General features: G+C 41.7%; 1 protein-coding gene across 8 annotated transcripts in view; it reads left to right on the top strand.

The window, feature by feature from the left end:
- CYRIB (CYFIP related Rac1 interactor B) overlaps positions 1 to 22,356 on the top strand; it is a 95,158-nt gene that overhangs the window by 45,710 nt on the left and 27,092 nt on the right. For 5 of the 8 annotated variants that reach the window (XM_080578081.1, XM_080578085.1, XM_080578084.1 and 2 more), the window contains exons 2-3: positions 5,056 to 5,135; positions 16,884 to 16,920. Coding sequence is in view for 1 of the 8 variants with exons in the window: in XM_080578080.1 (XP_080434206.1) it covers positions 16,884 to 16,920 (37 nt within the window). In the remaining 7 variants the exon portion in view is untranslated. The remainder of the gene's footprint in view (positions 1 to 5,055; positions 5,136 to 16,883; positions 16,921 to 22,356) is intronic. The other 3 variants (XM_080578080.1, XM_080578078.1, XM_080578079.1) reach the window with 1 other exon arrangement.

The raw sequence follows: 22,356 nt of genomic DNA, 5'->3' as shown, positions 1-22,356 counted from the left end.
GCAGTTTCTTCTTCCAACTGGAAATTGAAGTTTTGGCACTGTAAGTTGGCAAGGAAAAAATAACTTTGCATCGTTTTGGTGAGTGATGGAAGTTTTCAACCAAGTTTTGTTTTCTGTGGAAACTACCTATATGAATTCTAGCATTTATTGGTTTTCCTGCTTTTATAGGGGACTGGATGTGTTGTTTTTTGGATCTTTTTTTCATGGCTGCCATACTATGAAGAGTAGTCTGTCAGAAGCTCTGCAGGGGTTATTTTGACTGCCCAGTTTGCGTGCTGTCTTATGGCTGGCAACAGAACTCCTTATAAACTACCAGAAGCCTTCTGACAGTTATCTTTAAGGATCTTTATAGGGATTTTTTAACCCGTCTTTCTATACTGAGCCTTTCAGATATGCATTAACCTGCTGAAGGGTTGTTGTCACTCGCAGTCTGTTGTGATCCACGTTGGGGAGGGTGCATCGCCTCCAATCCCTGTTGCTGTCTCTTCTACTTTGTGTTTTGGGCTAAGCAAAGTCGAGCACAGATAATGATGTGTCTAACACGTGATTTTAAATGTGGTTCATGTCTCTGCAACAGTGTTGGGTATACAGGTTGATGCTAGGCGGAGTTATTTGTGGAATCCTAGAATAGGTTGGGTTGGAAGGGACCTTAAATGCCATCTGGTTCCAACCTCCCTGCCACGGGCAGGGACACTTCCCACCAGACCAGGTTGCCCAAAGCCCCATCCAGCCTGGCCTTGAACACTGTTAGGTATGGGGCATCCACAGCTTCTCTGGGCAGGCTGTGCCAGTGCCTCACTGCCCTCAGAGTAAAGAATTTTCTCCTTTATATCTAATCCAAACCTACCCTCTTTTAGTTTAAAGCCATCCACCCTTGTCCTATCACTGCACCCCCTGACAGAGAGTCCCTCCCCAGCTTTCCTGTAGGCCCCTTTAGGTACTGGCAGGCTGCTATAAAGTCTCCCCGGAGCCTTCTCTTCTCCAGGCTGAACGACCCCAGATCCCTCAGTCCCTCTTCATAGGAGAGGTGCTCCAGACCCGTGATCATCCTTGTGGCCCTCCTCTGGACTCATTCCAATGTGTCTGTGTCCTTCCGGTGCTGGGGGCTCCAGAGCTGAGCACAGGGCTCCAGGTGGGGTCTCACGAGAGCAGAGCAGAGGGGGACGATCACCTCCCTCCCCTGTTGGCCACTGTTGATGCAGCCCAGGACACGGTTGGCCTTCTGGGCTGCAAGCGCGCATTACTGGCTCATGTTGAGGTTCTCATCAACCCTCAGGCCCTTCTCCTCAGGGCTGCTCTTGATATTCCTATACATAGGAGCTAGACAGAGCTTTTAATTAGAATTATTTGCCATGTCAAGTTGTTTGAAAACCCACAGAAATGTAAATTTTTGCCTGCTAAGTTACAGATCACGGAGGAAATGGCAGCTCGGGCTGCCGCAGGCCTCACCTTGGTGGTGCCTCTGTGAGGTGAGCGTCCAAGCGGAGCCAGGCAGAGGGCTGGAGCTCGGGCTGTTGGGTTGGCAGTTGCTGGTTCGTGCTGAGTTAAAGGAAACACTTTGACTTCAGTTTCCCTCCAGGCCATCCCTGTTACCTGCTGTGAGGATGTGGGCCCAGCTCTGACACAGGGCGTGCTTGGCCTGTGAGCGGGCTCTTGCTTTAATGCTGGCAAAGCCTGAAAAACCTCTTGAGATAACTTCAACCCCCTGACTAGAAACTGCTGTATCTGACAATAAGGGCTGTTTTGCCACATTATTTCAGCAAACTTTCTAGCATGGAGTACTCTGAATTATTATTTTTTCAGTAAAATGCATTACCTCCTGTTACTGGCTTTACTATTTTCTCCGGCTGATGCAGCCTGTAATGTCAGCGTGTTCTTCTTGTAGCTCACATGAGGACAACACGTGGAGGCTTGGGAAGTGTTGGCTGAGGTTGTGCCTGTTGAAACACATATGCCAGAGCAAAACAAACACTGTGTGACTCACAGAAGACTTTTTGCACCTTTATGGTTAATAGTTTTCTTCAGCATGAGTTTTGTATGGAGAGCAAGATTTAATGGGGCACTGTGCTGGGGAGCTGAATTCCACCTTCCCCTTCAGTGACAAAACTAATGAGGTAAGGGCTGGTCACCTAAATGAATAGGTGTAAATGAATAGGTGTAATGGCTGCTGAAGTGAACGGGTGAGGTCTCTGTAATTTACCAGAAACAAGTAGGTTTATTGTCTGCTTCCTTCTTTTGGACTCGTCCTTACAAAGCCATGCCAGCGCAGTATGCGGAGGTCAAGCAAGGATGTTTTCTGAGAACGAGCGTATTCTTCTGTTGTTTACCAGCTATTCTAATTAGCCTGTCAAAGAAACAGTGTTAATTTGCTTCACAGACGTCTATTGAAGTAAAGAAAATTATTTTTTGAATAAATACTGACTGAAAACTTAAGAGCTAAGCTGGCAGCTGCTTAATTCTTCAGTGTTGTCATTTGTATCGTAGGTTACAAGCTCTTGACAGATTTTATCAATGGAAACAGATTATCTAGACCATATAAAAGGATACAAAGGGTACTTACTTTGAAAGCGTGATTTTTTTATTATTATTTATTTCATTTTTTTCCCAAATTTCTGTAGGGACCAACAGTGTCTTTCCTCAATAGTTCCTTGTGTTGTACCAGGCTTAATTCTTTGCTCAGCACCAGCAGATCACAGAGTTCCTCTGAGAGTGGATGTTTCCATGATTTCTCTGCTCCCCTGTACCCGTTACTCTTGTGCTGCGTTGACTTATCCCATCTGGAGTTGCCCTGGAGCTGTAACTCCTGGCACTTCTTCCCTTTCTTGCTGAAGGGCCAGCACGCAGGAATGGGGTGCCAGGGGGAAGCTGCAGCATGGGGAGTGCTGAGCAGGGAGAGAGCAGTGCTGGGATAGCACGGGGCAGGAGGGTCTCCGTGCTGGGTTAGATACAGCTTTCAGTAAGACAAAATTCTGCGTACTACTTAACGTAATTAAGGTTTGAAGGCATAAAACTGGCGATGTGAGTTGGTCCAGTGGAAGTGTAACCCAAGTTTTCTGTTTAATGAAATCATCAGTCATGCTTGAAAAAAAAAAAAAAACTATTCTCTGGTACTGAATAGGAAGCTTTTTCTACTGCAGCGTAGCAGGATAGAAGGATCCAAGTATTTGAGTGTTGAAGGAAATTACGCGTGTTGCAATTGCATAAGTGGTCACAGCCACGAGGACTTTCAAATCCAGTTGTCAGGGCTGAAGACAGCGATTGTGCTGCTCTGCTCAGCGATGTACTGAGCTACGTGTGAGTGTAAGACCCTATGGCTTCCATCAGGGAGTTTTAACTGAATTGTCAGGAGTTGTTAACTTCATATAGCTCCTTGGCAGGAGGAGCCATGCCTGAAATACGGTAGGAGAACAATTGTTGAAACAAAGCCTACGCTTTAACAAAACGAGTAAGGTGTCATGGATGTTTCTTGGATTTCTGGAGGTTTCTTGGATTTATGATTCCTCAGGAGAAAAAATCAGTACTTCATACAACAGTGCTGGGGGGGGGGGGGGGGCAGTTGATAATTGGCCAGGTACTGCTTACTGTATGTGCACACAAACTAGCAAAACTTACCATTGATTAACATTGCTTTTCTTGTTTTTACTTCTGGAATATCTGTAGCAAAAGACTTTGTTTCAGTGTGACTGCAAACAGAATAAATTTATTTCATTTATCAGTTATATTTTGGATAATGACCCTTACTAATCTGCAGAGTCCTTGCCTTCTCCTCTTCTTCTAGCACAGCTGTTTGGGTTTCAGGATTCTTTGGTGGGAAGGAGAGGAGGGAATAGGTGGTAACTTCTGATGATAGCTTTCAGATCCCCCAGCCCCAATACTGCAGAGCCCTTCCCTTTCCCTTTTTCCTTCCTGAGCAGGGACAAATCAGTAGTATTATGTTTTCTGATTAGAAATTTCACTGCGAAACAGCATACTTTCCTATTAAACGCTCGTTAATCAGGATTATCTAATGTAAAAGGAGCTGAAGTAGTACAAATTAACACTGAATATTTCATGTCTCTTCAGCTGGATCTGCAGATGTCATTAACGTGACAGGTATTTTATATTTCTGAAACAATCTCTAATATGAGATGCATTGCAGGATGGGGTTGACGTCTCTACTGAACAAAGAGAACAGTACTGTAAAATGGGAGGATTGTTTTTTAAAAGAACCCTTGAGATGTGAAGTACCTGCGGGGTAGATTCTGGTACCAGGAGCAATGCCTGCAGTAGGAGCTCCAGTGGCTTTACTGGAGGCAGGTTAAGTTACACCACCCAACTATAGGTAAATTAGCTGAAATCCCTGAGAGATAAGCCTGCCAAACCCCCCATGGGACAGGTTTATGTAATACCATAATGCAAAGGATTAGTTTTGGCTAGTTCATCACCCAGTCACTGCACTAAAAAAGGTAGATGGTTGTTGTGTAAACCTTCTCCAAATAAACTGAAAGACACCTGGAGTGCTTGCGGTAGATCTCAATGGAACATTTCCATAGAAAATGTTGTTCTGTTGCACTATAAGAGTCTAAATTTCGAAACCAGAAACTTAATTTTGAAGCAGCAAACGTAAGTAATCTTAGTATGTTCAGAAAGGAGTAAGCTGTTATTGACCTCATCTGTCTTTAAATGATGAGAACTGTAGCAACAAAGCATTTTCCCCAGTATACACTATACATACATATATATATGCCACTGTACATAGAGACTTTCTTTTTTTCTGCTGCAACTGAATGTAACTTGGCTCCGTAGTGCTGAGATGTAATGCTCTATTTCTGATGCTTGTGATCATGGGTAGCTGATTGCCTTACTGACTCACTGAACAGTTTGTAAGGATGCCTCTTTATTTGCTTGTACTGTCAGTTCCATAAAATCACAAGTGTTTTATGTTTTATTTGGATTCCTAAAGCACGCTGGCTCCTTGGCACTGCAGGTTTAACACCAATTTACCACTGGCGCTGGCTGATGTAATTGAAATGCTGTGTATTGTTTCATTTTAATGGAATTCTTCTGTTTGTTCAGATTCTGAAGAGAAGCTGCTGCATCGGTAATCTGAGGAAGGGGAGTTCTCTGTTAAGACTGCAAGAAGATACTACCAACTGGTAAACACTTCCTTAGGTGTCTTTGCTTGCTGAGTGTTTCTTTGTTTTCTCTAGTATTTTAGGTCAAAGAGTGCAAATTATTTTGATCTATTGGAAGCCAAAAGTAGTCTATGCAATAACTTATTGTGCTTAACTGTAGCTCACCAGACAAAAGGCACAGTATTGGTCAATAGCATGTGGGGATTTAAATAGAATACGGAGTGATTAAATTCTTCCCTACCGAGCGAGAAAAAAGACTAACCTTCTTTCTGTAGTGGAATTTTGAGCGTTGTCTATTTGCATTTTCCAGTAAGACTAATACAATGTGCCTGTGCCTCTTACTATACAAAGGCTATTTACTTGAAGTGTAACTGAACAGTGAAACTTCAGATCTGATGCTTCAGAGCCTGGAGGGAGAGAAAAAGGGAAACTTAAAAGAAATCTGTTTTAGAAGTTGAACATGGCTAAGCATGCTAATTGAAATTTCCAGGTGCTTTGGAAGATGTTATTAGTGTGCTTTTAATTATTCTAAGGGTGTTCAATGAGACATAATTTTCACTGAAAATAGTACATGATAATATAATTAAGGATGTATCATAATTCACAGGCATTTATAATCACGTGTAGGTTGCCAGTAGGTTCAGAACGGTAAAAAGATCATCAGGGAAGAGCTACAATCTCTTACTGGCAGCTTACCAACCCAGTTCAGGGGTTGAGCTACTTTGTTCCAAGCCAGTCAAAAGGAAACGTGAGAATTTAGGCCATCTGAATGTGACTTGACATAGCTAAGTCCTGTGTGCATCCATAGGTGGTGCCAGATTAACAACTCACTTCTCAAATACTCAGTGTCGTAAATAAAATAGCAGTCTTCAGTAGGGAGGGGAAGCATCCGGAGAGATGTAAACTAAGCATGCAATTTTCCTTTGTGACTATCCCTTACTATATACCTTCTATAAAACTTGAATCCTACGCTTCTGTTACTGCTACGGGGCTGAGTAACCCAGGAGACAGTTGTTAGCCCAGAACGGGATGAGCAGCTGGGTCCAAGGATAAACGCGAAAAGCAGCAGCAGCATCCTAGCCAGTAAGGAAACATTAAGCTTCAGTGACCCAAATATTTACAGATGCTTATTAAGCTTCCCATGCCAGTTAATTTACCGAAGTTTTATAAACAACTGGAGATAGAATAAAGTTGTGTTGTACAGCTCTTGCTAATAACCAGGGTTGACAGAGAATATTAAAACACTTTGTCCTGCTGCTCTGCCAAGCCTACAAGCCTTTAGAGCTGTGCTCTCATTAATATATGTGCATCTGTCAGAAATGACGTAGCGAAAACATTTGACTTCGTCTAGGCTTTTTTATATATAGCTTGCATGTAACAGCAATTTGTGAGCTATAATTTCAAGAGCTCTGGTGCTGAGCTCTGTAAAATAGCTCCGGATACTAAAATGCGTATAAAACTTCTTCCCAGATGCCCAGTTTGAAAGTGCGTGCCCCTTCAGTTTACAGCAAAAAAAAGCCCTGTGGTTTGTAGTACGTCACAGTTTGAGGTACTTTACTGACATCTGTCTTGAACTGCATTGTAATTATCATTTTTAAGTATTGTAATCATTTTAAAGTATTGGATTATTCTGTTCATACATGATAGAACAAATGACGACGTATCTAAATTTGGGTGCACAGCTTGCCCTGGGCACAACTGAAAAGCTCGTTAGCCCAGCAGTGAGGGCAGTGCTGGAGGTCATCTGTGCATTTCCTTACTCAAGCTTCCCTTCCCAGCCCCCTAGCCCCATCTCTTGCCAAAAGAAGTTGAACAGGATGGCCGTGCTGAGTGAAACTGGGTAGCTCTAGGAGGGAGCTCTTTGTCTGCAACCGTGGTAAAATGTTTGTCTTCCTTCAGTATTTCCTTTAGGACCAAGCAGGGCTTTATTAGCTCACAGGTAGCGTTGCATAAACTTGATCTCACTGTTTCCAGCATGAGCTTTAAAGGCTGGGAAGACACCAGGTGAGAACCTGCTCAGCTGTAGCACATTGTAGAGCTCCCCGAGGTCTCCGTTTGGAGCTCCCAACTCTGGGAATACGCTTGGAAAGAGAATGTGATCGCGAACACCGCATTGCTTGTGGCACAGTGTGTCTGCATCTTGGTACTGAGATCAAAATGTTTAGCCAGCTGGGTGCTAGTGTGGGGCAGGCCAGCCCAAACAGCTGTATGAGACGTGTGCCTCTCTTACCCAGATGTTGTTCTGAATAGTCTTCCTTTTGGCTGTGATGTTTCTGCAGTCTGTTATCACAGGCAGTGAAGGACACAACATTTTAGTGTTTGCCCTGTTTTTCATGTAGTAGCTTTTCTTTTTCATTATGTTACCTTGTATAGGATTGTTTTTTCAGAGCATCAGTCATTCAGAAAAGATCTTGCTAACTATCTCCTGTTTTTGAGTATGATCTCTGATAATTATTCATTCTTATTCTATAGCTGCTTCTCTCATCCGCAGCTTGAACTTGTGTGCGTGCTTGAAGATCTAAAAATCTTTCCATGTAACTTAAAATGGTTCCCCTGTAAAATGATGGTGGGGAGGTGTCTTAGGCAAACTGATTAGCATGTTGTGGAGTCTGTTCCAGCACTCATGCTGCACTGTGTGGGGATTAACAGGTTTTGCATTTTGTGCTAATTTTAATAAGCATGAAAACACCTTTGGTATAATGTTTGCAGAGTGGGAACAAAAGCATCCATGTCACTTCGTTATTAATTTTGGGAACTCTTTGTTGTGGCTCATATAGCTCTTACAAGGGTAGCGTTTCTTTGGCTGACACAACTTTAAATGTTCTGCTTCCTTGTGGGCAGAATCCTTAAAATTTCTTCAGTAATTATTTCAGTCTCTTAGTGCAGATCCCTTGGTATCTGCCAGACTTGAACAGAACAGGAAGGTTTGTTCCTAGCTGTCCCCATACCTGCATGCCTGCAGAAGTTTAGTAATGACGGATCTCATCCAGAAGAGAGATTTTGTTGAGCGAGGCCATATTGCATGTGTTACAGACTTCTGTATGGCTTTGACTGCCTGGGAAGTTTATTTAAAAGTTAAATGTGCCTCAAGAGATATAAAGCAAGGTTCTGTTCTGTTTTGCTCGATGCTAAATGTTTCCTCTATTAAACAAGGAAATAGGTGTTAAAAAACCTGCAGCTTTTAACGTGCGCTCTCAGAAGGAGGTTTTTCATTTGGGAAGCCTTATGTAGCGAGTATAGAAAGGAATGAAGTTCCAAATGCTTGAGTAATGCAAAAAGCTTTCACTGCAGTGCCTACCAGATAGCAACTGTAGGATATTGGGAAACCACCAGGATAAAAGAATAATCCATCACCATAAGGTCACATACTGTAAATACATAAAGAAAAACGAATGTCTTTCTGACAGCGGAAACCGCTTTTACTTCCCATTTGTGGCAAAAGTTAAAAACCATCTCGCTTTGATAGTGCTGCTCTAAATATATTGCTTCAGGTTTGCCTATAAATTCTCTTTGCAGTTGGGCAGAGCCTGAACTGATGTCACCTCTGTGATCGTGGGTTTGTTGAGATGGTTCTGAGAAAATGGAGCTTGAGTGCACACGCACACACACCTCTTGTGTTTTTGTCACTCTCTAGAAAAGATTTTGGTAGAAATCCTGATGGTTTTATTCATTTTTTTATCAGCGTGCCTTTATTTTGTATTAATGCTGGTATCTGAGGCAAGAAAGAGGAATAGCTGGCAGTTTTTAGGTCGAACTGAGCCATCTCCTATTTGCTGGATTTTGTCTTGGGGCTTGTTTAATATGGCTGATTGCAATAGCATGGGAATAGATGAAAGGCTTATAATCTTCTGTGCAGTCCTGGTTTGAAAGCCGAATTTTGCATTCATTGCTGATACGTACTTAGTCTGCCTGTGCCGATGCAATGTAACGTGGTATGTTTTCTCCCACAATGGACATACAGTTACTTGAAACCTTGAATGAAGATGGCAGTAACCTGCAAGTGATCAGTGACAGGTTTTTTTGGACTGTGATCAAGTGGAATCCAATGCAGAGCTGTTCCAAAATGCTCTTCCTTTACATGCAGTAGTCATGCTGCAACACAGTAGAGTAAGTTGAAAAAGAAGTGAGGTTTTCAGTCTGATTTAATGGCTCGTGTAGCACGCTCTGTGCTCTGCTCGAGACTTGAGCCATGCCGTTTTGTTTATGAAGGTGAAGCTGCTATTTTTCTTCACCTGTAAATAATTGCTCAGGACAACATGAACTGTTTAGTTCTGTTTGTTCAGTGAACCTTCAAATCAAAGACATTAATTTAAGGGTTGTTTTGACTTTTCAAAAAGTCACTTTTAAACAGACCTGCAAAATATGTAAACTTTTTTCACTAGAGCGGCATTTGGCCTGAGAAGCTGTGCTTGTTGAGACAGGTGATTGAGATTTCACATTACATTTTATATGGTCTGTTCTAGGAGGTTGATGTCAGATGTTGCTTATTTCACTTCCTGGCTTACAGAAGGACTCTTACATGCTTGTCAAAGGAAACTTCTAATTTTTGTGTTTTTTTTTAAAAAAAAACTCTGTAGGGAGCTGGACCACAAACATGTAGCCCCATCAAATCTGGTTCATGCCCAGCTTACTGCTTGGCCGCAGCTGCAGTTTTATTATTTTTGCCTCCTTTTATCTCATTTTGGAAGTAATTTTGGAGGTTACTGAGCAGAAATATTGTGCAGGTGTTGAGACTCAGTATCACTAAATTACAGTGCAGCAATTAAGACTTTGTTTTACAGCTTCTATTCTCTTCCCCGTCTGTTGGACAAAGCTGTTAAATGCACATGAAGGTCCCTAGGAGCTAGACCCAGACTCTGGTATTTACACACTCTGTCTGTATTACGGAATTTTTGAGCATGCTTTCATCTGAAATATTTCTGAATAAACATTTAGGTCGCAGGTTAAAATAACTTGGTTAGGTTCTTCCTTTCTGGGCACAGAGTGATACGATTGCTTTGAGTTTTCTCACTTATTATTTTTTGCTAGCATGCGATCGCCCATGTTTCTCTCTGCATTAGAGTAATTGTGATCTTTGATTAGTGGAATATTACTGTTCAGCTGATGTGAAAAGCTTCCTTTATTTAATTTGAGCAGGAATGGTTATCACTGCTCTTTCTGGACGGGTGACAGGGTAGAGGTGAAGGCACTGCTAGGCTGGTGGGAGGTGGTTTGGGGACTCCCGGAGCTGTGGGACAGCTCCTCTGGCTGCAGGGGATCTGCTCTGATGGCTCCCAGCACAACTGACTGCTGACCCAAGCCTCTGCCGTGGAGCCAGACTCCTGCACGGCGTTGCTCCTGGCTTGTGCATGAGTAACTGCTGCGAATGAGCTGCTGCCGAGAGCTGCTTAGTCGGGAAGTATAGGGATCTTCGGGAGGAGGTAAAAAAAAAAAAAAAAAAAAAAGGCAAACTGCTTAGTATCCCCTTGAGTCTGAGAGAAGCATGTGGCATGAATTACTGCTGCTAGTTTCAGTCAGAATGACTTCTCAAGCTCTTTAAAAGCTAGCGTGTCTTCTCTGAAATCTGGAATACCTGAATCCGTTGCACCTGAGAGCAGAGATGCTGCTGTGGTGCTAGCCTAAGCTGCTTCGGTCTGGGTTCACCCTGCAGTTCTACCTGGTGGGGCACTAGCGGGGGCTTCAGTTCTCGTTTTCTAGTACTGTTGAGGATTATGGTTAAAATTCACCAAAAAAAAATAAAGCAACAGTGAAGATCTTTTGGGTGGTCGGTTGTTCTGTTCTCTCTTCGGTTCCCTTTCATGGCAGAAGTTCCCGTTTGTTGATAGGGCCTGGTGTAATCCTGAGGAAAGTGGTTTACCCTGAGTGTGGAAATGTAGATTGTAAGAAATAAGGGCTCTTCTGTGTACGTGTTGCTGAAGGGGGCACGGGGCTTGGGATTGCTTGGAGCCGATAACATACTCCTAATAATGGTGAATGGGAAAGCCCTCTTGACCTTTTCTTGTCTTAATGTTTTCCTTATGCAAGTGGGTGAGTATTGATGCAAGCTTCCTGGGACAGGGTACGGCTTTGTTTCTGTTACTCGCGTCTTAGTGAGTCACAGCTCTCTTCAACTGTCATGTTCCCCCCCAAAAATTGCATCATTTACAGGGCTCAGATAAAGAGCTGTTGAATCACTTGGCTGGCGTTCAGGAACACTTCACAAAGGGGTGTTAACGGTATAACTTCAAAGGAAGTATTAATAGCAGAAAAATAGCAAGGTTAAGTAGTCATAGGGAAGTTAAACACGCAATAGACAGACAGCTAACAGCAATATCACTTGATGTTGTGAAGGTATTCAGTATCTGTGCCTAGCATAGGAATGCTTAAACACTTTTTGAGGAGGGAAAACCTGAATGCTAGGTAGCTGTTCAGAATTCCGCTTGTGTAACATACGTGGTACTGAATTACTTGAGGACTTAGGCTTATGAAAGTTCAGAAGAAATACAGGACACAGTGTGCTACCAGAAACAGCAAGTTCAGTTGTTTGTGTAATTGACTATTAGACACAGGACTTGCTGCAGTAATTCTTGCAGGCTTTCTTCCCCTTCTCCCTTTTCTTTTTTTTTTTTTTTTTTGCAGTAAAGCATGAGGGTGCTTAGCCTGAAATATAACAGTTGATATTCCCCGGCCCCGTGCCCTGCCCCAAATCCAATCTCTGTTTTCCTGAAAGTCCTTACTTGTCTTCTCATTACCTAACGTGTAATAATTCTTGCTTGCTTGGAGAAATCAAAAGGATTATTTGGAACTTAACTCTTTGATTTGGTGCGAAGAATCCTTTGTACTTGGACTTCAACTTGCAGCTTTTTTTCTGTAAAAATCTCTGACAAGATGCAAAAACTAGGCTTATGATGGTTTGTTTTACTGTTACTGCTAAGCCAAAGTAATGTTTTTATGTGGAAAACGTCGTTGTAAGTGGATGAAATGCAAAATTTGATGCTGTGTATTAGTCTTGTCTGTATGTGAATATCCTCTTATGCCATACAAGCTTGTGAATCATCTGTTTTTGCCACCTTTTTGGTTGGAAGGGTTTATGTATACAACCCTGTCCCCTTCCTGTGCATCATCTCAACTTCCGTGAGATATTTTCTTCAAAGCAAACCTGACAGCTATTTGCCACACTACTTTGAGGGCCAGGACTTTGGGCTAAGCATTAGGGAAACTGAAACGGTGCTTTGTGGACCTCTCTTGGACCATGCTGAATAATTAACTTCTAGCTGAGCACACGGACCTGAGGATGCCCGCAGCTGTCTGGATGACAAGCGTGAAGAGCTGAATGCTAATACCGCTGTATAGCATAGCAGTTATCTTGGCATAAATGAATTTTCCTCTGGGACTAAAGGACAAAAAGCATAGCATGTGCTTTTAGTAGGTGTCTAGCACAGGTCCAGAGCTAACAAGCAAGCTTTCGTATCAGATCACCATTTCTATCACAAAATTACAGGCTCAAAACAGGTTTGAGTAATGTGGGATCCTGTAAGGCAGTATTGAGAAATGATGTAGGATTGGGAAAAGCTTAGTATAACGCAGAGACTGTAAAGATCCGACTTAGCTTTAGAGGGATGATTGAAAATGAACAGAGAAGAAAGATGGGAGCTGGTGCTTTCTACAGCCAGAGGTTAGAAAGGTAGTTTTACAGCAGGCAACCACTGGATTTGCTTTGTTGTAAGAACTGAGATAACTAGCTATAGACGGCCTCTGCAGAGACTTAATGTGTGATTCCTGTGCAGATTTAGCAGTCTTCTTTTAGCACCACTAATGTCAACGTTAGAGCTCACGTCCACCTAGGACTGAATCTGGGCTCATCTGCAGAAACCTTGAAATTTTTTAAAACACAATCTTAGTGATGATTTATTTTTATAGCTTAGCCATCAGTTGCTGTTACTGAAGTAAAAAATCAAGTTTTATTACTAGATGTTTCTTAACGTTCGTTCTTTATTACCCACAGCACGTGGGATGTATTTGACTTGTGGTTCTCTGTTGGACTGGGCTTGTTTTTGTGTTTTTTTTGAACGTGTATTTCCAGTTCTAAGAGTAATCAGTTTTTGGAGTGGTTTTCTCAAGCCCATTTCAAGCTTGTAACTAAAGCAGTAGAGCAGAAGTGTCTAAAAAATGCCTGAGCAGTGCAGTCCTTGAGCTAGGTCCTATTCTGCTCAGACTTATGTGATGCTCAGATTCCTTGATCGAGAACATCCCTACCACAGCCCACCTCGGGCTTGCACGGAGTCCAAGTTGATGATGCTTAGCAAGGGAAATCCCAGTGTGATCTTGAACTTCAAGCAAGTAATTTAAATACTTTATCTGTCAAGGTAGCAAAGGGGATTGTTCTCTGAACACTTAGTATAAGGCTAAAGCCTTAGTACCTAACGCTTAATGGAGTGCAGGAATCCTCTGTGACCTTTCTTTGACTAGTGGTGGAAGCTTGCCTCGTGGAGTAATTCTTTTCTGAAGTTTCCTGGTGAGCTGAGGTACCGAGCTAGGACACAGAAAGTAGTCTAGATCCTTCTAACAAAGTTGTCTTTTCTTACTACTCAGTCTCTTCAGTTCTTAGTAGGCAGAAGCACCGTAGTGTTGGAAAGCTGCAAAATCCCCTTTCTTACCAGTCCACATCTGCTACATTTGCTGCCGAGGCAGTGCTTATGTGTAGGGGTTTCTGAAGAAGTTCAGGGGAGCTGGGCAGAAGGCCTTGTTTGCATGCTGGCAGTTACTGGTGAGCTTGTGCTCTTCTGAGATCTGTTCCCGTGCACTGCTGAGTTGAGCAGTATCGGTTCCATACGAGGCGGATACCCAAAGCACAGAGCTTATCCCGTGGTTAGCCTGTTACCAGGCTTTTTCAAGTTTCATTACCTGCAGGATGCCAAGTTTACTTAGTGCCTCTTTTATATTTGGGTAGCGTTTAACTTCCGTCAGCTTCAGGCTTCTCCTGACTTGCTGATTCACTACCCAGCGCTAATGGTGTAGACGGCTTCTCCCATCAGTTCTCCAGCTGCTGTGACAACTCTTACAATTCCTGTTCCGCTTGGCCTAAGGAGTTAGCGTACGCTTCAGCCTCCTCCTGCTGTGGTGAAGTTAGGCTGCAAGTCAGGGGCTGCCTCTGTCTGTGTAACAGAGGTTCCAAAAAATGAAATGCATCAATCTTTCTGCTGCCTGACGCTTTTAAAATAAAATAAATCCACAAGCTCTTAACCCGTTGAATAAAAGGTAACTTTCCTCACAACTACTTCTCTCTGTGCCATTATTTTCAATACTTAGCTGCCTCAAAATTGTGAAATCTAGGAAAAATGCTTGTTTCTATGTTGCTCATTTTTCACTACCTATTGAATTATATGGTATACGCTTCATCTTCTGCCTGCTGGTATTCTGCCTATATCAATCTTCAGATCCAGACCTTGAGAATCAGATTCAGAAGGGAGACTGGATATATTGCAGATCCTCTCTGCAGAGAGAGATGTGGTAACGCACCCTGAACCTGACAACTGGCTCATCTTTATTCAGATACTCACTTGTGTCTGAACTGAGGTGCATCCAAAGCGCAAAAGTTAGTCTTCGAAAGAGTCCATCACGCCATTAATTTCACATCTGGCCATTTTTAATGAATGTTCGGTGATTATTCCCCACCGACTGCTAGAGATCTGTAAGTCAATTCCTTACCCGTTTACACTGTGCTTTATTACGTAGCGCAGTGTTAATACCAACAGTTACAATACCCCGTGGTGCTTGGGTTTTGCCGTGTGACTTCATACCTATCAGCTTGCCGGCATAAACCAAGTTGATAACATCAAATACGCTCAGTCTGTTTTGCATGAAAGCATGCTCATCGGTACTAAGTTGGGACCTGGAGGTGCTGGTTGATGGCCAGCTGACCAGGAGCCAGCAGCGTGCCCAGGTGGCCAAGAAGGCCAATGGCATCCTGGCCTGCGTCAGAAATAGTGTGGCCAGCAGGACCGGGAAAGGGATTGTCCCCTTGTATGCAGCACTGCTGAGACTGCACCTTGAATATTGTGTTCGGTTTGGGGGACTTTGAGTTGCTCTAGTGTGTGTGGAGAAGTGTGTGGTGAAGGGCCTGGAGCACAAGTCCTGTGAGGAGCGGCTGAGGGAACTGGGGGTGTTTGGTCTGGAGAAGAGGAGGCTCAGGGGAGACCTTAGTGCTCTCTGCAGCCACCTGAAAGGAAGGTGTGGGGGGCTGGGGGTCGGCCTCTTCTCACAGGTAACCAGTGATAGGACCAGAGGGAATGGCCTCAAGTTGTGCCAGGGAAGGTTCAGGTTGGACATCAGGAGGAATTTCTTCATGGAGAGGGTGGTCAGGCATTGAAGCGGGCTGCCCAGGGGAGTGGTGGAGTCCCCATCCCTGGAGATATTTAAGAGATGTGTGGATGGGGCACTAAGGGACGTGATTTAGTGATGGGACTCTTTGGGTCAGAGTGACAGCTGGACTTTGTGATCTTGAAGGTCTGCTCCAACCTAGGTGATTCTGTGATAAAGATGGGAATCCAGTTAGTGGATTCCTGTCTTTCTGCCTGTTGTTTGGAGCTGGTGTAACAGGCCAGTGATTCTGAGCTTTCCTGGTTGCTTCCCTTCTGCTGAAGGGCTCTAAACTTCTGTCCTCCTGTCTTCGTTATCACAAGAGTCCTGAAAGACTTTGTTTATGATCAATCACTCATTTGTCTGAAGCCTTGAGGACAAGCTATCTGAGCATCAGCGCACTCTTCTCAAAAGAGTTAAGTGCTTACAAATGCAATATTCTGTATGGAAAGATGTGAAGAGCTGAGCAATTCTTCATTTTTCTAGTAATTGTATCAGTTGGAAATTTAGTCACGTATTTGTAGCAATAAACTAATACTGTTAGGGATTTTAAATTTTTTCCAACCTTTGCTGCTATCGTGCTTTTTCTCCCTGTTACTTTCACGTTTACTCATATACTTTGGCCATTCTAATGAATTTGGACTATTCTAATTCTTAATAGGTCTGTTTAGTTAGTCAATCTAAATTTAGTTGGATTTCCAGTCAAAATGGTCTTAACCAGTGTTTCTTGACTACCCAGAAATGTGTTTTTAGGTAGAAACTTCTGTGTTCTTTCTTAAATGTTGTTTCCTGTTTGATTTTTTTTTTTATTATTTCAATTTTCTGTTATTTCAGGAAACGAGCTTTTTGAAGTAGTGTCTTTGCATCTGACTGGTTTTGGTTTCTGTTCACAACTTGAGTTGTGTTCAGCCCCGACCTGTAGGGGACCAACATTTTCCAGTTAGTGTTTTGGTTTTTGTTGCTTTGCCTCAAAGTGTGAATTGAGCAGTCTATGGTCAAGAGGAGGAAAAAGACGTACATAAAATATCTGAGAGTAGGTGGAATTTAGGGGAATATAAACTAAATCTAATTTTGCCACTGATATTTTATTACAGCTTTGACCCTCTAGTAATTAAATTTATTATGGCATATGTGCTTTTTCAGATTATCTAACACCAGCAGCCCTTTTCCCTAGAAACAAGTTTGTTGCCAGATAATTGTTCCCTATTTATTTATATGCCTACAGATAGAACAATTCTGCATTCTAGTTTTTTCATGTATTTTTTAAAAGTCGGTGGCATATGGATCCAGAACTACATTTATGAAGTAGATTCTGAATAGTACCATGTCTGGAACAGATGTGTTAGCTTTTGCAAGGCTGCATAGCATTACATTGAAGTTTTTTGGTGCTAAAGAATGTATTTTCATAATCTGTTTTTTCTTTTGAAACAGAGTGGAGGCCAAGAACAGAGTGCAGCACTGGCTGTAGGTAAGAACCGAAACTTAACCTGCTTGAAAACTCTCCTGACTCGTAAGGAATGAAAAATATAATATGGACGGGTAAAATGGACTGTACTGAATATTAGCAATTTTCTCTTCAAGAACTTCTCTTCCCCAAGTTGCTTCCACAACTTCTGCAAGCCTTCGTGTTCTCTGGGAAGTCCTTGATCTGTAGCCTAATGCCTGTGTCCCTGTGGTTAAAGATACTAAATGGGTTGCAAGCATTTGAATTTTTGTTCGCCCGGTACATCGCCACACAGCCTAGTAATGATTTCAAAGACTCACTGTAGCAATGTGTATTTTTAGTGTGTAGAACGCAGTAGTTTGGCCACATTTAAAACTTATCCTGGAAGATCATGTTTAAAATTCTTGGAAAAATTTGAATGGTTTTCCTTTCTCGGCATTTATTTTGTCTCTTTACAAATGTTACTGCGTAACTTCAAATCTTTTCTGAGCCACCTGCCTTAAGCCAGAAGCAAGTACTCTGAGAAAGTTTGTAAGTCTGAAGAGGTAGTATATGCTCACTTGAAGGCTTTCCCTTCTAGTTTTATAACCTGCTACTTATTTAAGCTACTTCACGGTGTGTGTTATAGTATATGTTTATTGTGCTGTGTCAGCATAGCTGTCTTTTGTGTCACATTGGTAAGGTAACTACCAAATGTGAGATGGGATTTATTTTTCTTCGATGAATCATCAAAAAGTTATTCAAATTCTGGGGAGATAAATTAATTTTTCATCAGTTTTATTGACAATAGTGGGAAAACATTTGAGTGCCATGTCCAAAACTCTTTTGATATCCCATTCAGAAATAAAGAATATAAGACATAAATGTCACAGAAATAATTTTCCCTGATTTTAGTATTTGTTAAATATATTGAAAGAATTGTTTTGCAAAAACAAACAAAACAACAACAACAAAACCACTGGTTTTGTTGAGATTTGTATTGTTTTTGTTAATTTTTGTAGAGCTTACGGTGATTCCAGATCAGACAAACAGTCCATCTAATCTATCTTGCCTCTGTTTAGGAGTGAGTCTAAGAACTGGGCAAGCAAACAGCAATATTTTTCTAAATCTGCAACAAATGGATAGGAGAACATCCATTGCTAGCAGTAGTAGTGTTTTCATTTGGTAGTAGCCTTTAAATCCAAAGTCACGGGTAAGTGTTTTAGCAAAGCTGCAGTTTGAACCAGTGCAAACCCTTACAGCAGGCTGTGCATTTGCAAAGGATACAGTGTAAGAGTAACTGAAGCAGACCATGGGTCTGTCTAGCCAAGGTCTCCAGGAATTACAGTTTTATTTCCCTCTGGATACATGCACTTGGTTTTGCTAATCCTTTCCCACTCCTCACTTATTCCTCTACCAGGACAGTGCTGCTTCTGCTCAGGAAGGTGACTCATCCCGCACAGCTAGCAAAGCTCAGGGTATTGCTGGGGATGCTGCTGCCTGCAGGAGGAAAGGCTGTCCAGAGAACAGCTACAGCACATGGCAAGAAACTTCTGTTTTCTTTGAAGAAACTGAATCAACATTTCTGGTGTTGAAGGGAAGTTGGTTATAAACAGAAATTATGTTGGCCACTTCAGCAGCCCTTCAGTTCAGGCATCTTTGACTGCTAATGTTTTCACCTTCTCCAGCTGTGCTGAAACAAAGCAGCTGCTGAAAGTTTGACAGCATCTCAAACCAGAAGGGGATCACCAGTGTAAAGGGCTTGAAGGGACTGGTAGAAGCCGTACCCAAGCAACATTTTGAATGGGAAAACATCAGTAAGATAACAATGGTAAAGTTCTAGAGACTGTTGAAAACTGTAAAGCCTCAAAGAATGAGGCAAACTTAATTAGATGGCACTTTCTGAATAAGGTTAAAAGTTGAAAAAGCTTAAAATGCAATAACACTTCTACCTTTAACATAAGTAGATGCCTAGGCATGAGCAAGAACCAGGAGGGAATATACTGATGATGGTTCTAGGATGTAAATGTTTCCAGGCCAACTATTCTTGAGTCAAATGTAGTTGTTAAATGTGTTCAGTGTGCTTTAATGGCTTTAAGTTCCACATATGCGCTGGTTTTCCCCTAGCACAGCTGCAGACTTCTAGCATCCTTTCTCAGTGAGTTGCACTGACCTGCTTAAAGACCCATCAGCTCCTTATTTATTCTTCAGCCTGGTTCCTTCTAATTTTGTTTGGTGCAACTGGTGCATGTTAAGAGTCTGTGTTTTGCTTCTTTATTTATGTGTTCCCCATATCACTTATGACTTTGTAGTTCTTTGTTATATTTTCCCCACTTCAGAAAATCTTTCAGATGAGGAGTTCAAAATAGCTAAACTGTTTCTTTTATGGGAGTTGTGACAGAGCTTTGATCATTTATGTAGTCCTTCATTAACTTTTTCCTGTTCTTCCATATCTTTTTTGAGATTAAGGGACCAGAATTTCCTTGTATAAATTGCGGATTCAATACTGAGGTGTAATGGTGTTCCTCATTCCTTTCTTAACTCTGAACACTTAGATTAAGTCTTTTTTAGCTGCTTGTGAGCATAATTAAATGCAAACCTTAGCTAAACTGAACGTGACTCAAAGGTCTTGTTCCAGAATTGTAATAGTTAGCTTGGAGCTGAGAATCTTCAGTATAAAGTTAGGGTTGTTTTTATTTTGGTTCATCACTTTATGCTTCCACAACTGGATTTCATTGTCAAGTCACATTAGATTTGTGAGGTTCTTTTGTCTGCCTGCTTTTTTCCTCACTATCCTGAATATCAGCATGAGTAGCGAACTTTCTCTTTGCTGCTCTGGACCTTCCCAGGTCATCTGCCCATGTATTGAACAGCATTCCTGCGAGAAACTCCACTGGTGACTTCCCTCCATAGTGAGAATTGATCACTTACTATTTTTATCTGTTCCTTCTTAACTGTTCAGGGATCTTCCTTCTTATCCTATGGCTTTTATTTTTTTCCTTTAAAAGCCCTCTTTTGAGTAAATTTAACAAAGGGCTTTGGCAATCCAACTAGTTTATGTCAGCTGGATTACCACTATCCGATTGGCATAGCTAATTGCACTTTGATAGCTCTCCTTTCAGTAATACCTCTGGAACAGATCTTTGTAATATATCGTCACCTCTTAAAAAGTTATTCTTTTTGCATTATCATGGCTAAACCAAGGAGGGTCTCCTCTAAAGTACCTAATGATTTTTGAGACTTTAGGTCCCTTTCAGTTAGACCTGTAAATCAGAGCAAACATCTTGTGGTGCAAAGTGGTACGGCTTTGCAGAATTCACTGAGGGACCGGTGCAGGAAATCAGAGCTCCACATAACACTCCGCATACTTGCTGCTGATCTCACAGGATTGCAGGTTGTGTAACGTCTCTGGAGAATAGCAAACATTCCCCTGTATTTCCAATAGGTGGATGGGAAAAAAAAATCAATCTTATGTTTATGGGACACCTTTAGCTCAATTTGAAAAGAAAATTTGGGGTATACATCGGGGGGGGATTGGAAAGTGTAACAAAAGATATTCAGCGCAATTAGATCACATTGGTCTAGATTATTCACACTGACTTTCTAACGAGGAAAAAAAAGTATTGAGACTCTAAGTAGTTAGAGATTCAGATTGCCTCGTGAGACAATCTGAAGAACTAACTGGAAATAACAGACTGCAGCAGAAACTTGATCTTGCAAGAAATCTCTTACGAAATTTTGAAGAAGCAAACAACCATGTAGAGACCATTTTTTTTCCCAGCCTAATGCCTGTCTGACTTTGTTACTGTTCTGAAAACAGATGGATGGGGTATCAGTCTGCTGGTCATCTTCTGTTGTACCATCAGGAACCTGATGGGTTTCATTAGCTGCCTGCAAGCATGCTCTGTCTGATGGGTATCTTGGAAAAGGAAGGCTCTACAGAATAATCGGAAAGGTTTCCTGAGATACACAGATCTGCCTTCCCTGCTATGTGATTTGGAAGGCCATAGGACTTATATTCCTCCTTGGCTGTTCAGAGCCAGTGTGTCACTGACATTCTCAAATGGACAGTCAGCGTCAGCTTCATACACATGAGATTTGCATTTGTGCATGCTGAGAAAATCTTTTGAGATAAAATATGTAAATGACTACATATATCCATCAGCTTTTTGAATAGGTAATATAACGTTGTTAGGATAGGAGTTGCAAGGCGAGGCACTGAAAGGGCTGCAGTATTGCAGTTCAGAGCCAAACTAAAATGAAACATTTCATTTAAACATTGCAGATCAGTGCAGATGACTGTACTCCTTGTATGAGTACATTAGATGGCAGTAGCGGGCAGGCTGTTTGTCAGAGCATCAGAGGAAACTTCATCCAGCTTGCTTACTGAAGTGTATGGCAGCCTGATTCATATAGATGGAAATGGAGCTATTCCGAAGGAAAACACGTTTCCACATAAACCCAGGACTGCAGAGGAGTGCTTTTTCATAAGTGAAATACCAATTCAAGGTGGCAGATCAGTTGTATTGGGCCCCGTAGCGAAGATAGGGATTGAACATATCTAACTGCTGTACAGAAAATAAAAGGAGAACTTAGTTTTTTTTACTCTTGGATGAAAAGCTGACAGGAGGAGGGCTTGGCACACAAATTATTTTGGTGGTGTCTTTATTTTTGAGAAGGGAGCTTGATAGCTCTTAAACTATAGCCTTGAAATACAAAACTTATTGTAGAGTAGTAGAGCACTGTTTTAATAGGCATACCATCTTCTGTAGAGTAAGAAAAGCTTCTTAGTAAAAATATTTTTTAAAAAGTTTAAATCTCCATCTCTTGTTGAATGTATTTTTTTGTCTTTATGTACCTTCAATATTTTCTTTATTCAAAGAAAGCTGAGAACATTCGTTTTTTATCAGTATGGAGGAAAAAAGACGGACTTTAAGATCAGCCAATGTTTCCCTGATAATCTCAGTTGGTTAAATACTGTACTTGGGCTGGAAGGAAATTGCTGGCTCTCAGTCATGTAAGATGCTAAGATAGTACGAAGTAGTGTGAACACATTTGTTACACGCTTCCCTTTATCTGGAAGATGAAATTGTAAGGCAGTGACCTCTGTCGGAGGAGTTACAGCACTGCAGAAGACTTCTTGAGATTTTAAACTTCCAAGGAGAAAGCAAAGTGTAAACTACATCATTTGGGTATAAATATGCCTAGAGAAAGCTTTTTGTCTCCTAAGAGTTATTTATTTATTTATTTATTTTACTTACAAGCTTGCTCTTGGTATAGTTGCAGTTACTCAAGGGTAAATCAGAGTGGATTTTTCAGAGCTTCAGCTCTCCCTTTTTCAGTACAAATTCTGGTTTAAAAATAAGAATAATCCTTCCAGACAAATTAGGTCTTCTTGTGAATTTGTCTGGCACTCCTTAAGCTATGAGCTATAATAAACTAAGTTGTATGCTGTCAGCTGTGCCACTAAAATATTCCCAA

This window comes from Anser brachyrhynchus (assembly GCF_964034855.1).
Source record: "Anser brachyrhynchus genome assembly, chromosome: 2".
NCBI lineage: Eukaryota > Metazoa > Chordata > Aves > Anseriformes > Anatidae > Anser > Anser brachyrhynchus.
The sequence above is the reverse complement of the archived record's forward strand: the minus strand, read 5'-3'. Positions and strand labels throughout refer to the sequence as shown.